At 36.7% G+C, this 16194-nt stretch overlaps 3 protein-coding genes across 4 annotated transcripts in view; 2 read left to right on the top strand and 1 right to left on the bottom strand.

The window, feature by feature from the left end:
• Positions 1–466: 466 nt before the first annotated feature.
• On the top strand, positions 467–3446 carry pths (probable ATP-dependent RNA helicase DDX47). Its single transcript, XM_018515082.1, has 8 exons — positions 467–674; positions 1667–1760; positions 1830–1994; positions 2057–2223; positions 2315–2551; positions 2666–2889; positions 2980–3241; positions 3318–3446. Exons 1-8 carry the CDS (start codon positions 600–602, stop codon positions 3444–3446), a joined length of 1353 nt encoding a protein of 450 aa, XP_018370584.1. The 5' UTR covers positions 467–599.
• A 643-nt stretch (positions 3447–4089) lies between these two features.
• Positions 4090–12794, bottom strand: Not3 (CCR4-associated factor Not3). Of its 2 annotated transcripts, XR_001940357.1 has the most exons (10): positions 12770–12794; positions 10898–11130; positions 10631–10786; positions 10358–10537; positions 9979–10266; positions 9551–9806; positions 8810–9426; positions 8348–8557; positions 7526–8157; positions 4090–4878 (listed from the first exon to the last, which is right to left on the bottom strand). XR_001940357.1 is itself a non-coding variant. In XM_018515227.1 (9 exons), the coding sequence occupies exons 1-9, from the start codon at positions 12792–12794 to the stop codon at positions 8059–8061; spliced, it is 2064 nt and encodes a 687-aa protein (XP_018370729.1). In that variant the 3' UTR covers positions 6876–8058. The 2 variants fall into 2 exon arrangements, 1 of the variants encoding a protein (XP_018370729.1); XM_018515227.1 differs by lacking the exon at positions 4090–4878 and having other exon boundaries at positions 6876–8157.
• Positions 12795–15084: 2290 nt separating this feature from the next.
• The window catches only part of MESR4 (misexpression suppressor of ras 4), a 7324-nt gene continuing 6214 nt past the window's right edge, over positions 15085–16194 (top strand). The window contains exon 1 of the mRNA XM_018515226.1: positions 15085–15364. The gene's annotated coding sequence lies outside the window, so the exon portion shown is untranslated. The remainder of the gene's footprint in view (positions 15365–16194) is intronic.

Here is a 16194-nt window from a genome sequence, read left to right as displayed (position 1 = left end):
AGATAGAATGTATAGGATAAAATGAAATAGAAATATGTCACTAGTACTATAAATAGCTGCCAAGTCACACAATTGGTTAGATTGCAATAGCGAATCAGAATGCATAACACAGGTTGCGCCTCTCTGATAAATCTAGGACTCTACATGTAGTCAGCTGCGGTCACAACATGGATGCTTCACTTAAGCCTTCTGTCCACGATGCTAGAAATCGGTCCGAGATCTCGGACAGAGAAAAAATTAACAAATCACATTTGAACAATTTGATCACATGACCATTGCGATTGGTCAATGCTTTCTTCATCCGAGATCTCGGACCGATTTCTAGCATCGTGGACACAAGGCTTTAGGAGGGGATATCCAATCAGAATACATATCAGACTACCAATCAGAAACTCGGACATCAATGTCGCTTCTCTCTATATATAGGACTCTAGATATAATCGCTAGATACACGGTGGAAGTGAGTAGAAGCAAATGGAAAAATGGAAGCAAATGGAAAATTATAAAACGTGACTGTGATCTGGATTTTGGAAATCTTGGAACGCTGCCAATTTATGATTTAACTATTTGTGTTGGACATAGTTTCAATTTATGAAAATATGGAAAATTTAGAAAAATCAGTCGAAGATACTAAAGATGAAAATAACGTCGAAAAAATCACGTGGAAAGATTTGGTAAGTATTCAACACAGTGATATCAATTATAACCTCAAAATTGCGCACATTGTTAGTACCTGGTTAGTATCTATGAAAATTTGTATGAAAGATTATTGAGGTAGTAAATTATAATATGTATGTTTATACTGTTTCTCCAAAACAAGTTATGAATCCTAGTTCTCTTCTGTGGCATTCTATAATTATGAAATTATAAGAAAGATATTTATAAAGTGTAAGAATAGTAACAAATCGATTATTTACATTAAATTACTGCTTTCTAAAAGGTACTTTCTAGCAACATACATAGACGACACTGTAAGTTCTATTAGAGCACGTTGAAGCACGCAATGCAAACAAATCATATGTAACACAGTATGCTTTCCAACTATAGCACAAGTCGACACAATCATACACATTAAATGATGTGTTTGACTGTGTCGTCATTTTATATCACTTCATGAATACCAACAATTTTTTACATTTTATTACCATAAATTTTAATGTCTTAGGAATTTTTAATTTATCAGAGTAATTAAGAAATTAAAGAAAGGGCAAAAGAGGAAATATATAATAACAATTATTTTTTAAATATATTGAATTAGCAATAAGAGATATATAGAGAGAGATATGGAAGGAAGAAGGAAAGTGGGGAGAGAGCAAGAGAGAGATAGAGAAAAAGCATATATATTCAAGCACTCTGGAATACGATACCTCTTCAGGCACATAATTCGTCAATTTTATAAAAATTACTGATGGTTGAAAAAGTTTTTAAAAAGTGTATATATGAATCAAATACATTATAACAAACAAATCTTTAAATTTTATAATGAACAAGCAAAATGTATGAATAATATTTAGCATAAAAGAAATGCATTTCATATAATGTTTATTTACTATTAAGCTATATTATATAATTAAAATAACTTATAAAAATATAAATTGTAACATTTTTATGAATTTTTTGGTAGTACATTTTAAAACAATTAACAAAAAAATAACCATTATTACAGGGACTTGTGGATACACTCTGCAAAACATGTTTAGATTTAAAATGGAAGGAACCTACCAGAATTCAACAAGAAGCTATCCCTTTGACGCTTCAAGGTAATTTAAACAATGATTTAATTATAATCAAGTTCTAAAAAAATAGTAACAACCATTTTCTACTGATAGGCAAGGATGTGATTGGATTAGCAGAGACTGGATCGGGAAAAACTGCTGCTTTTGCATTACCTATACTACAAGCATTATTAGAGAATCCTCAGAGATACTTTGCACTGGTACTAACACCTACAAGAGAATTGGCATTTCAAATCTCAGAGCAATTTGATGCATTAGGTAAAAACTGCTCATTTTGTCTGTTAAATACTTTGTTTTATTTCACATTACAATTATTTTAGGTTCCAGTATTGGCGTAAAAACTGTAGTGCTAGTAGGCGGGATGGACATGCATGCGCAGGGAATGATACTGGAGAAAAAACCTCATATCATCATTGCTACACCTGGTAGATTAGTCGACCACTTGGAGAATACAAAAGGCTTTAATTTACGACAATTAAAGTTTCTGGTAATTATATAAACTATATATAGCAGACTCGGATTTATTTTGATAGTTATCACATTAATTCTGAGTCTTTTATTACTTGTTTATTCGCAAGGTGATGGACGAGGCAGATCGTATCTTGAACATGGATTTCGAGGTAGAGGTTGATAAAATTCTCAGAGTAATACCACGGGAAAGAAGAACGTTATTATTTTCAGCAACGATGACTAAGAAAGTCCAGAAGTTACAACGTGCATCCTTACGAAATCCTGTAAAAGTTGAAGTGTCCACCAAATATCAGACTGTAGAAAAACTGCAACAATATTACATATTTATTCCTGTGAAATTCAAGGTACGAAATATAAATGACGTAATTATTAAGTCGTAAAATAAAATATCAATTATCATATATAATATATTTGTAAAATATTTACCAAAATAGTTGTATATAAAACGATCGTTGCAGGATGTATATCTTGTACATATCTTGAATGAACTGGCGGGTAATAGTTTCATGATATTTTGCGGAACCTGTAACAACACAGTAAGGACTGCTCTATTGTTACGAAACTTGGGATTCACGGCGGTTCCTTTGCATGGACAAATGACGCAGAATAAGAGAATTGCCGCACTTACGAAATTTAAAGCAAAAAACAGGTCTATTTTAATTTCAACGGATGTTGCTAGCAGGTTAGTTCATAATTGAATCAGAAGAGATATTATATTGAAATGTCTTGTATTAAAATTAAATTTTTAATCATTTTTGCATTATTCTTGTAGAGGTCTTGATATTCCACATGTAGATATAGTCATCAATTTTGATATCCCTACACACAGTAAGGATTATATACACAGAGTAGGTCGAACTGCACGTGCAGGTCGATCAGGCCGTTCCATCACATTTGTTACACAGTACGACGTGGAATTGTATCAACGAATAGAACAGTTGATATCGAAAAAATTGCCATTATTTCCTACGGAAGAGGAAGAAGTAATGTTGCTGCAAGAGAGAGTAAGCGAAGCGCAGCGAATAGTAAAAATGGTAAAAACAATTTTACAATGTACGATTTGATAACAGACATAGACAATTACATATAAATGTTATTGTAACATTCTAGGACATGAAAAACATCGAAGATAACAAAAAGTTAGGCAAACGGAAAAAACGCGGTGGCGATGACGATGACGATACAGAACAGTTTATTGGAGTGAGGAAAAGAATGAAAGTAAAAAGTAAAAGAAAATAAGGACACTAGATATTTATAAGATGATTGTTAATATTAATTGGAATTAATTTGGATGTAATAAAATTTTTTTTTACGACTCGTTCTTTGAAAATGACTTCCGTACTACTGGAGTATTATTAGAACTTTGTTACGAATATTTTAATATTAACCGGCTGGACTCGCAGTGTTTCAGTAGAAGTTGATATTTCACTATCACACATATCGAAGGATATTACATGATAAAGTTTACATGCTTCGTATGTTGCGAGCTAAACTTAAGTTACGCTAATATGAATTGTACGATTGTAGCAAAATATAGATCGCATAACTGCACATAAGATTTAATAAGTTCAAAATTTTATTCGATAATATATAATAGAGAACAAAAATTCAACGACCGTGCACACCTCATTTGCAAATTAAGAAATTTTTTTTTTCATAAATCATGTATTCTTTCATATATTGTATATTTTTATATATTAGAGATTCTAAATTCATGTCATTCTAAAATTAACATCAGAATATGCATGATTCACAGTTATTATTTATGGTTTCCGTTATTCGTAAATGTAAGCTTTCACACGGTAATTTATAATTTCTTATATTTCAATGGTAATTTTCGATTTTTATAATTTTTAGTCCTTGAATTTTATAATAACATAAATATTCTTTTATATTTTCTATAAGCACACTGTAAGTATGCGATCAGCTATCACTTAAATCACATTATGAAAAGTCGATTATTGCCATAATGGAAAATTCAGCATAGTAAATCTAATCGATTTTCCAATCGATTACATTGATTACTCTAATCAGCTATCTTAGAATACTAAGGCAAATATGAATCTTAATGTATAGAGTAGTATTGTGCACAAATTAATATGAACCGATTTTCGTGATAATTTATGTCTTTTGAGCTTGTAAAACCCACTCCATTGGTGAATTGAAGTTTGATAAGCAACAAATTCGACAAATTTGCCCATTCACGTTCGCGAATATCATACGAATAACGAAAACTACGAATCAAGAATTAGGAATCGTGCATAGTCTAGTAGCGCAAGCTTGACTGGATTAGCGGATGAATGATGGGACGGAAACTTGTGCTCCTGTAAGACTTGAAATATAATTAACTCAAGCAATAAGGTAAACATTGTTATACTGAAGAAATTAGTACTGTATTTTAACGACTTGAAGTCTTTGCACAAAGCAGTATGGTATTTAAATATCACTCAAATAATCACAATAAAATATATTATTAAGTAAAATCACAATTTCTTCATCATTTGCAGTGAATGCGTTAGGGAAAATTAATTCGAAGCATCGAAGACAAAATTTGTTATTATATAACAAACGGAGGTCTTCTTTCTCTTGCACGCTTCTATTTGAGTGTTATCACATAAGCAGAAATCCCGTTTACAAGAAGAAATGCAGACAAAGGAAAGCACGTTCGTCCCTACAGCAGAAAAGTGTTATAACGATCGTTATGTACAGCTTTTACACTACTGTAAAATCGATAATTGATTTGTTTTCATCAAACTTCTATAGAAAATCAGTAATCCATTGTACAAGTTTTTGTAGTACAAAATACGGTACAAGAAACACGGTAAGTATTTCTTCGAATTTACAACTACGATGCATCCTCTAATCGCTAGGAGATTATTAATTGTATAAAGTGGCAACAGATCCTCGTTATTTTTCGTGATCGTTTGAAACCGCTTAGCGGCGCATATAATCACATATCGCGCTGATCAACAAATATAAACGTGCTTGGAGAATATTTTTCGATATTTTATCATTGTCGTTTTGTTCTTGCAAAAAGCATTAATTAAAAATGCTGCAATTTTTAACTGTGATATCCATCACGCATTTAATTCGGTTATCAATTTGATGCAAGCTGGTTAACAAACACATTTTATGTGCAAGCAAGTACTCAATAAAATCGTCAGCACCAAACAAAGTTTTGGACGTGGTTGGAATCGCGGCCGATCTCGTGCCCAGATTAATCGTTAAGTCTTAAGAGAATCTTACTGTTTTAAAATTTTGTAACTTAGATTTTATTCAGCATTTTTAGACAGTTGGTATTTAGATATAAAAAGAGTTGCTTTTTAGAAAATCGGCAATGGGATAGGATGTTAAAAAAAGATATGAAAATGGAAATAAAAAATATAAATGATTCCTGACTTTTTACTGATAAATATTCAACTAATAAATGATTTCGTCTACCTTTTTTATTACAATAAATCGATATAATTATTATTTGAGTGACCTGTAATAATTATATCGATATGTTCTAAAAAAGCTAGATGAAATCATTTATTATGCCCAATTTTTTCACTTCCAAATAAGTTGCAGATAACCTTATCCAGGAGATATCTCCATTGTATTCTGGGAAATATCTCTTGGATAAAGTTATCTAGAGGTGAAGAAATTGGGCATTTGTCGAATTTACCTATCAGTAAAAAAGCATGGAGTTTACTTCTTTCAACTTTTATATCTTTTTTTCTCAGACATTTCATCCTATTATTAAGTAGATTATCGAAAAAAGCAATTCTTTTGTTTAAATATCAATTAGGATCTAAAAATTTTTTAATTAAAGCCCGATGTATAACAGGATTTAAAATAGAAAATCGCATAGAGATCTTCTGGGACTTAATGTGTCAACCCTTTGCGGCATACAGTTTTCTATCAGCCCAATTTCAACAAAACTTGATACTTGGGAGATTTTTGAGGAGATCAAGATGTGAAACCTTACAGGAGATTCATGTATTACAAAAAAGTAAAAAACGTAAAAAAATATGTAAAAAATTTGTAAAAATTGCAAAAACTGATAGTGAAAGATAACATATGGGTATGTCACTATGCCGCAAAGAGTTAAAAAAATTCTTATAATCGTATGCTGTAAATCTCGTAAACATTTGCCGCGATGTATTTACCGCTGTTCTCTTTTACATATGTATAATGTTTAAAATCTCTTCGATAAATTAAAATAAATTTGAAAAAAGCGTGATCGTGCGATTCCGTCATGCAAATAATATCGATTGCCGAAATCTCTCTGCAACAAGAGTATCTGCTTAGAGTACATGTATACGCTACGCTTTATTCAATAATGAAATTTCATTTCTATCCCGTTAAATAATTGTATGAGAATCTCAACTTAATTTTTATTACTAGGGAAAGGGGATGTATATTTAATCTCGTTGTCGAAGGTTCTTGTGATAATGAATAACGCATTCATAAAAAGGAGTCGTTATGATGTGACGATTCTGTGCGAAATTATTTATTTTAAATGCTGATACTATTCTTATAACATGGTCAACATGTCTAATACAATTAAAGAATTGTAAATATTATATGTACAAAATATTTTAATATTAAAAAATAATAACAATTGTTACGTTTCTGTAACGTGTTAGTATAACACTGGATATACTAATAGATATTTTTTCTTTTCTGTTTTTCGAAACAATTATGGAACAATTACGACGTACTTGATCTTGTTTTATAATTACGTTTCATAGTATCAGCAATTTATTCAGATATTAATGCATTTACGATACGTTAACATTACTGCGGTAATACTGAGTTTATAATAAATAAATTCGCATAGTATGACTCCTCTTTGCGATTCTCGATTGAACAGATATGCACATGCATATTGACAGCGATTGACGTCACTCGACGAATTAGTAAAGTTGAAATGCTTATAAAGTATAATAATCCCAGGAAATATCTATCTTGCAAAGTCTGTAGCATGAAAAGCTTAGCCTATCACGCTACTGTTAACAATACGCGTACAATCTCAAACTTCGACGACGAGCCCCGGCCTTATCAATCGTTAGAACGCATATAAGTAACCTATTTCAAAAGCGGATTCTAATCACGATGGATGGAATGTTTTCCAAACATAGGTTGAGATGAGTGCTAGTGCGTCAACAAAAATCGAAACAACTTAGGTTTCATTCAAATGAGAAATAAAATATATTCCATAATATTATTATTCACTATTTCTACACATTCTGTACATTAATTCAATTTAAGGGTTTTATACCTCGATACACTTTATACAAAAAGGCTACTTATAATCTAACATTAAGACGTACCATAGCATGAGCGCCCTCCGCCAGACAGCAGACGGGCCGCACGCATGTTTGTACTGGTATTACAGAGTCAGTCGCCAGCAAGTATATCATCCTTTCTCTCCCTCTCTCACGCTCTCTTCTTTCATTCTTCCCGTTATCACACAGCATACTGAATCATTCCATGTGTTTCTGCAATGCTTCTTTCTTCATTGTCTCTCCAATCTCCCTCTTTGCTTCCTTGGTATCATTTACAATAATTATTTCCCATACAATCTTTCTGCTTGTATCTTTTTTCATTCTTTTTTTTTCGTTTGATCTATCCTTCATCAAAACAAAAGGATTAAGAAAGATTTTGTCATCGCAACATCGAAATATAATGAAATGCTTTCATTGCTTTCTATGCACAAATTTGTTCTTTTTATAAATTGATTTTTTTTTCTCTTATGTTGGACTCTACCGATTTTATACCGAACAGAATTATCTTCTAAAGTTCAGATAACACAATACCGGTACAGAAACGGCGTATTTCGAAGACTCAACGAGCAACAGAACTGTTAGTTCAGATCTCTGTCCTCTAAGTACTTGTATTCAAAAGTAAATCCTTCTTTTTTCCTCTGCCCCCATTTTTCGTAGTCAAAATAGATGTACGTTCCCTGAAACGCAAGCGATTCTTATAGAATGTCATTAAACATATCTAAGATGATGTGCTATCAAATGATTAGCTTATTCCTATCTCATCCCTTGATAATTCCTTTAAATTACTCGTTTTAGACGATTTGTAGACGAGTCCTTATAATTATCCATTTTCCCCACAAAAATTGAGTTAGAAAAAGATGCACTAACCTGCTCGTATTCCTCGTTAATAATTTTCGGTTCCTCATGCCTCTGGAACCACATCATATACTTGGTGTGAAACCTCCAACTTTGTTTCTTCAAAGCCTTTGCTGCTAAATACTGCCCCTTAGATCCCTCCATATAATAAAATATGAAGAACAAAGTTTCCGTAGAAAGGCGTTGGAAGAACTCCACAGTATCCGAATGAGGAAGCTGAACCTAAACGGAGCACATGTGTGCATTAGCAGCCACGTAGTTGTTTGCTACGCAAAGAGCGAATTAATGGCTGCGTTCAGCAGAAAAAGCAGCTTTGCAACTGTTGTAAAATTCTTCAATGATTGGTTTGTACATTTAAATCCAGTGAGGAACTAAGAGCAAAACCAATCATATTAAAGAATTTTACAACAGTTGCAAAGCTGCTTTTTCTGTTTAATACAGCCACTGCTTTAGTATCGGACTAAAGAAATGTACCTGCTGATAATAAGGTGGCGTGGTGCATGTATTTCTCGGCAAATACGAACGTAATCTTTCCGAGTCAGACGGATGCGGCATATGATAGTAGGCGGCTTCCATCATTTGGAACTGCAACTGGTGCTCCTTCTGTAATGGTACAGGCCCCAAGGGCGCGACCCCAAGCAGCGGAGGAATGTGTGCTTCCGACGTGGCATTGTTGTTGCTACTGTTGCTCGTCTTGGCACTGTCAAAGATGTTTCTATTCGGCTCGGAAGGTGGTATCTCGAGACCTGCTCGGACAATTACTTGTTGGGCAATGGATTTTAAAGAGGACATGCTTCCATCAGGAAGCTTAGGGATGAGACCATTGGCAGTGGACGGTGCTGGCGAGCAGGAGTTTGCGGGCATCGGCGAGGATCTACTGCTGACCGACGACTGCGGCGACGAAGATGGCGGTATCGGTGTAGTCATTTCCGTTTCACTATTGTGATTCTGACTCTGTTGACTATGCAGTACGTGCGTCGTCTGTGCCGGTGCCGGATTATTATTGTGCTGTTGCGCAATCGTTTGCGGCACATTCGACGTAACACTGGACGTAGATGATGATGATAAGATATTATTCTCACTGTTGTGAGCTACAAAAAAAAAGAGATTTAATATTATCTATTAAGAAATATGTACGAAAGCACTAATTGATCTTTCAGAACGTTCCACGAACATGAATCGTTAGTCGTGTAAGAAAAAAATGAAATGTCTTACTAGATGTTTTGTTGGAGGTAGAATGGATGGCTTGCGAATTGCTGTGCGAGGCAGCTACGGTGGCGAAATTGCCGGCATTAGTCGTGGCAATGTGATTGCTCGTAGAACTAGGCGAGCTATGGCTAGGTGTCATGGGAATGGTTTTGCTTGGAGTGCTGCTCGATAACATGTTCGATTTTATGGTGGCAGTGCTTCCCGTGGTTGGAATGCTCGCTTGCGTATTCAGTAGCGGCCTGACTGCTGTTGGTTTCACAGGCTGAAATCAAAGACATTGAAAGCGATGCTCCATATACCCATATCAAGTAGATCTCGACAAGGCTTATCGATCTGTACTTCTCAATTCTGTATGGCTTGATTCCTTCGAAAATGAGGTATCGATCCCCTTTTCGACTTTCTCGAATAAAAATGGAGAATGAAAGGACCCACACCTTGGTTTTCTTGTCATTATCTGTAGAACTATCGCTCGAATGGTTATGCATAGTGGAGCTCAACGACGGCGATGGTATAGGCGAAGTACAGGAATTAGTTGAAGTTGGCGTTCCTCCGGTTTCATTGCTGTTGTTACTATCTGTTGTTGCTGATGAGGGGATGCCAACTCCTGACAACTCAACTTCATCAAGGCCGATAATATCATCGTAAATATATTCGTTTTCCTCAAAATCGGGATCTTGCGAAGATTCGATATAATACTCAACATCGTCCTTTATCCTCTTGATCTGTTAAGAATTTCATAGAGAAATTAATATAATTATCTAATATAACTCGTTATATGATCGCTTCATATTATGCCAATCTGAAAACGCTTACTGTATTGACTTCGACAGACATATTATCAAGCATACGTAATAATGTCTCCAATTTACGGATATGGTAGCGGTGTTTGTCGAGCTTTGCCTTCAATTCATCCACCCTATCTTGCTTATCTTTGTCTATCCTTTTCTTCTTTCCCGCTTGTAAAGATTCTATTTCCGATTCAAATGTATCCATCTACATTAAAAATAATGATAAACATGTTACAACAACTTATATTCAATCATTATCAAAATTTATCCAAGACATTATCAATACGAAGATTGGTACCTGTAGATTGAGAGCATCTATGGAATTGGCAAGCCAATTAGTAACCTCATCTTTCTCCTTCTGAGCTGGGTCCAATTTCTGAGCAGCGCCTAAACCTTCTTTAGAATAAGCTTTTGTTTTTGTCTCTCTTTCTACAACTTTAAATCTTTCCATTTGCTATAAAGCATAAAAACATTTACTATATAATTTACTTACAATTTATTTATTCTAATGTATTTTGTTCTAACTCGATCGTTAGAAATACATGTTACGTGCAAATATACTAACAGTCTCAATCAACTTCCGATAGTCCAGAAGCGTACTCTTATCCTTTATTTCACCCGATGCGATCCAGCTCTTAATTTGATCGCGTAACCTTTGAAGTTTCTTGATTTCCTTTTTGAGATCAGCCTCGTACTTTTCTTTCTGATTGCTGTTCGTGGCATTATGAACTTTTTGCCAAATATCTTCAAAGGTTTCCACACCTTCCGTTACTTTTTTAAGGCACCGATCTATTTCACCTGAAATAATACAACACATACATGAATTATTACATTATTTTATATTTAGGCCCTTGATATAAACTGCTTAATTTCACTTAAAAGTTATTTAAAATAGAATAGATTTTAATACAAAAAATACCAAATTTATTTATCAGCTTTCTTCATTTCTCAATGCTTATTTTGATTCATAAATAAATTGTATAAATTATTTCCAAAGTTTAAATTAATTTGTTTTTTTTTTGCCAAAAGTGACAAATAGAAATTTCACTTAATATTATAATTAATTAATTTATTCTTCACATAAAATAAAAACTATAAATAATGATTCGTATAAATTCCACATTTATATTTGTATCACAATTTTTAGAAAAAAAAATTATATATATATATATGAGAACAAAATCTTCACATAGCACATATATACTTTCAAGGGACATTCTATAGATGGTTCCTTGATAAACTATGTTTGATGGATGATGAAAAAAGAAAACAAAGACTAATGCCCAATTTCTTCATCTCTAGATAACTTTATTCAAGAGATATCTCCTGGATAAGATTATCCACAACTTATCTGGAATTGAAGAAATTGGACATAAGTTTTGTTATGTATTTACTAAAAGTTCTTTCTATTTGCTGAGACAAGTCAACACAAGCATCATTCTATCTTTCTTGACTGAATGTTAAGAAAGATAAATTGATACTTGTGTCGATTTGTCTTACCAAATGGAAAGCATCCAACAAGTATTGAAAATATATAGTATATAATAATATGAACTGTAGATTTGTAGTGCTCGCAGTGAATAACAGAATGCAGCCAAAGTATATACATTCAAGGGAAAGCTCCGATTGCACACATTGCATGTTGCACACATGCGTCACTAATTGGCCAATTTAAAAATAAAATATTCTCATTGGTAAAGCAGTGAAAAATTATTAGGCACCAGCTGATATGAGTGGTGTGTGCAATCGGAATTGTAGGCAAACGGGATCCTCCCTCACATTCTACATCTAAAAACATAAATAACTTGTAGTAAGAAATCTGTTCTTTGTAATTGAACTAGTATGCACTGTACGTAAAAGAAACAGATACATGAAGTTTGGCGAAAGTCAAAGGAATAGGAAGTTTTAGTGCAATCCAGTGTAATGACAAAGGACAGGCTTAAGTATGGTGAAACAGGTTTCAAGGTACACAGCGTACGGCTCGCACTATTGTAATTAATTAAAAAAGTTGAAGTTTAAAATCTTTAAAGGTTATGCTGACAAATTAAAAAGCCGTCATGTTCCGCACGATAGAAGACCCATCGCGACTGTAGGAGGTAAGTGAGACAAAGCGAAATAGAGTCCATGAAGCCGTCCAGGTCGTCCGCGTCATTGTAAGCCGTTACAGCCATTTGGGCTATGACGCTGGATTGGCGCCTCGCGATATGTTGTATGCCGGGAATCGTGCCGTTCGTGATCGCGCCGAGTCGGCGGGGCGACTTGGCGCGATTCGCAAAAGCGCCTCGATGGCGGAATCGCGGGAGACCGGTGACAAAGGGTGAGAGAGCACGCGACGACCCGGACGTCTCGTCCAGTCCGATGCAGCGGCGACCGCGGCAAGCGACAGGAACGAGCGATATATCCAAATGTAAACACGCTGGTAACACTTTCTCCTCACCTTGCAACTTTCTTGTCGCAGCCATGGCTATGTGAACGTGTGATAAAATGGTTCATGCATAGTCTAGACGTATTTGGTGAGATACAAAGCAATTTATCGGAACAAATAGCTGTGGAACTATTATTCCCCGTGTGATATGGGAGCCTCGGCCACAAGATGGCTTCCGTTTTCAAATGACAACGTCCGACCGTTCGTGTGTCGCGCACAGGCACAGAGACCCTCCGCGATTCTGCCCCTAGAGATTTCCTAAGACGCGTAATCACGAGCCCGTTTAACGTCGTTCGCGTATGTGATGAACCTCCTGCCGAGACGCCGGCGTGTCTTGCTTTTGCCGCCCGTAAAAGAATCGCGAGAGAGGCGAGTAGCATCAACAAACGTGATATACACGAGATACGAAGAGCGAGATAACGTGATACGCGTCGACGCACTCGCACACATTCTATCCGTATATACACTCTAGGGTATGTTCGTAAATGTGAAATATTGCATGACGTGTATCTCGACTGATCTCGACTCTAGACGCGGTCATGCAACTTCCCTATGATATCTCTGAAATTGGCTGCATTCCATAACTCCGCGAACACAATAGTGCTGAGTTCGGAAATATCATCCGAGTATCCCCGTGTATCGTTCTAAGGTACCTTCAAGGTACATTTTCACGAGCTGCTCTAACTGGCTGTTTCAGCGACAAAAGGATCACGTGATCACAATGGACGCTTGATATTCGTCAATTTCTATCACGTGACTTATTTTGACGCCGAAAATGAGCGTTGAATGTCGGTATGAAAAGGCACCTTTAGGCCCTGCGCACAATAGAAGGAATAAGGAATTAGGAATAAAGATTAAACGATTTTAACCTATCAGAAATCGGATACATCGGAATACACGACTTCTGATAGGTTGAAATCATTTATTCTTTATTTCTAATTTCTTATTCCTTTTATTGTGCGCAAGACCCAAAGATGCCTTAAGGTAAATTTTCACGAGGATCTCCTTTATGTCGCTGAAACAGCCGGTTAGAGCAGCTCGTGAAAATTACCTTGATACAGTCTTAAAAATAAGGGTATGTTCGTGCGCACGATCACGCCCACTGGCTAATCAGAATTGTTAACAAGCATACAGCCAGTCACAGAAAGGTTGCAACATTTTTTTTTCCAATGGGTTCCAGAATGCAATTGGTCAATTCTCTCTTCATCCGAGGTCTCGGACCGATTTTTAGCATCGCGGACATATGGTTTTAGGTCGGAATCAGAGTGTCGTAGACACAAAAGCTGCGTTCAGCGAACTCAACAGTTAAGTGAGCACTCGCTGTTATTGGTGTATTCTTTTAGATCATCCAATCAGCATTTTAGATGTGGTAGAGTACATCAATAGCAGCGAACGCTCACTCAACTGTCGAGTTCGCTGAACACAGCCAATGGTATTCAGTACTACGACCACTCACTGAGAGCTCGCCACTCAGCGAGCTTTTTGTATCCGTTTGGTCTATATTTTTAGTTCTAACGAAATACACCAATTAGATGCAAGAGCTCATTGAGCTCTTTTATTTGATTGGTCTATATTTTAGGAATCTAGTGGAATATGCCAATCAGACGAAAGAGCTCATTGAGCCATAGACTTATAGGATAGACGGAGCATTCATACGAGAGGATACTAGATCTAAAATTCTGATTGGCTGAGCTAAAAGAATACATCAATAACAGCGAGCGCTAACTTAACTGTTGAGTCCGCTGAATGCGCTTAATGATTATCCAATGAAAAATTCTAGGCACTGGTTTAGTGACTAAAGTAGTTAAATGATACGTTTCTCTTTGCGGCCATACAAAATCCATCTGGACAATACTAGAGACGCGTTTATTGGCACATTTATAAACAGGGCTGTTCGCGCGCGAACAAAGTACCGAAAGATATCAAGAGTTTCGTTGATCAGAGAATTTACGTTCGACGGTTTTGAGTTTCGAGTCGCCGTCGCGCTGCCGGTTCGCTGATCGCTCGCCGGTCGTGTTTACCGGTCGCGTGTCATTACCGGAGTAAGGGATCAAGGGATGGGGGGTATCGCGGGCACCACGTTGGATGTACGCGTGTGCGTCCGCGAGAGATGTCACCGTATCATGGTACGACGGCCCTGAGCACTGGTGACTGGAGCGAGCGGCATTCGCATTCGTTGTCATTCCGCGTCAGCACAGGCTCTGTTCTCTCCCCGTCGCTGCTCGTATACGTATCCGAGTCTACAGCGGAGCGGACGTCACGTCATCGTCAGCAGCAGCCAGCAGCAGCCAGCAGCAATCTCGTGACCGTGGAATCAGTATCGCCCATTGGATTCGGGCTTAACCTCCGCACGCGGCACAGCAGCTCTCAGGGCGAGCCGCGGCACGGTCGCTATGACAAAGGGTGGCATCACTGGGAACGTGTTGGAAGCACGGACAGTGCGGCGCTCGTTGATATGACGCCATTTTACTAACCTTTTCGTCGCGTACAACTACCAGTTTCTCCAAGTCGCTCGCGGTCGCCGAAACGTTTCGTACCGTGTGCCGCGCACGCCTGATCTCATCGTCGTACGAATTACGCTCGACGGCCAACTCGCGTTCTGCGAAAGTAAGTAAGTAAGTAAGTTTCTCGGGAGCGCTCGCTTTGATCGACCTGTACGATCGTAGAGAACTCGCCCGCGCCCCGCTCTCTCGTTCACCCGTTCTCCCCCGCGAGTCATCCTCGCGTACGGTGCACATTTCCGTCGTCTTTGTCCACGCCACGCGTCGTCGTCCAGCTTCCGCTAGAAATCATCACGAAGCTCGTGCGAATGAAGGAGAAAGTACGACAGAGTCAACCGCCATGCAATCCGTTGATCTCGCTCCGGGATCGGCGTGCCTTCCCCAGACGCCGCTTCTCCTTCTCCGCCGTTTCTTTCAAAAGTGACGGATCCCGTGCGATCTGCAAGCTTGAAATTGCAGCGAGAGCCTCGTGTTTCTCCGGATGTGACATGTGAATCCGAGTCAGAGTTTTGTTTTTTCGTCTTTCCTTTACGCTCCTAGCAAAGGTGTAAAATCCTCTGAGAATAGAATCGTGACGAGTGATCGTCGTCTACGTGACGAGTCATCTACGTGCGTAGTGTGACGCAATAAGACTATCCTGTTTTTATTGCCACTGAGAAATCGTTAGCGAAATGATGTGTTGATGTGTTTTTTTCTGTTGTATTGAAACATCGTTTGTGTTCTAGAAGGCTCTAATAATTTCGAGTTTAACTTTACATCGCTGAAATAATGATATTTTTTTTAAATTGTAAATAAACATTCTCGGTGCACATTTAGTTTTAAATCGTAATTATAGCTAATCGATTTTTCATGAATATACTGTTTTGAATAATTTACATGTAGTTATGAATTGTGTATTTTATATTTAGATATACACTATATATATATATATATATA

This window comes from Trachymyrmex cornetzi, unplaced genomic scaffold, assembly GCF_001594075.2.
Source record: "Trachymyrmex cornetzi isolate Tcor2-1 unplaced genomic scaffold, Tcor1.1 scaffold57, whole genome shotgun sequence".
Classification (NCBI taxonomy): Eukaryota; Metazoa; Arthropoda; class Insecta; order Hymenoptera; family Formicidae; genus Trachymyrmex; species Trachymyrmex cornetzi.
This window is presented reverse-complemented; position numbering and strand designations above follow the sequence as displayed.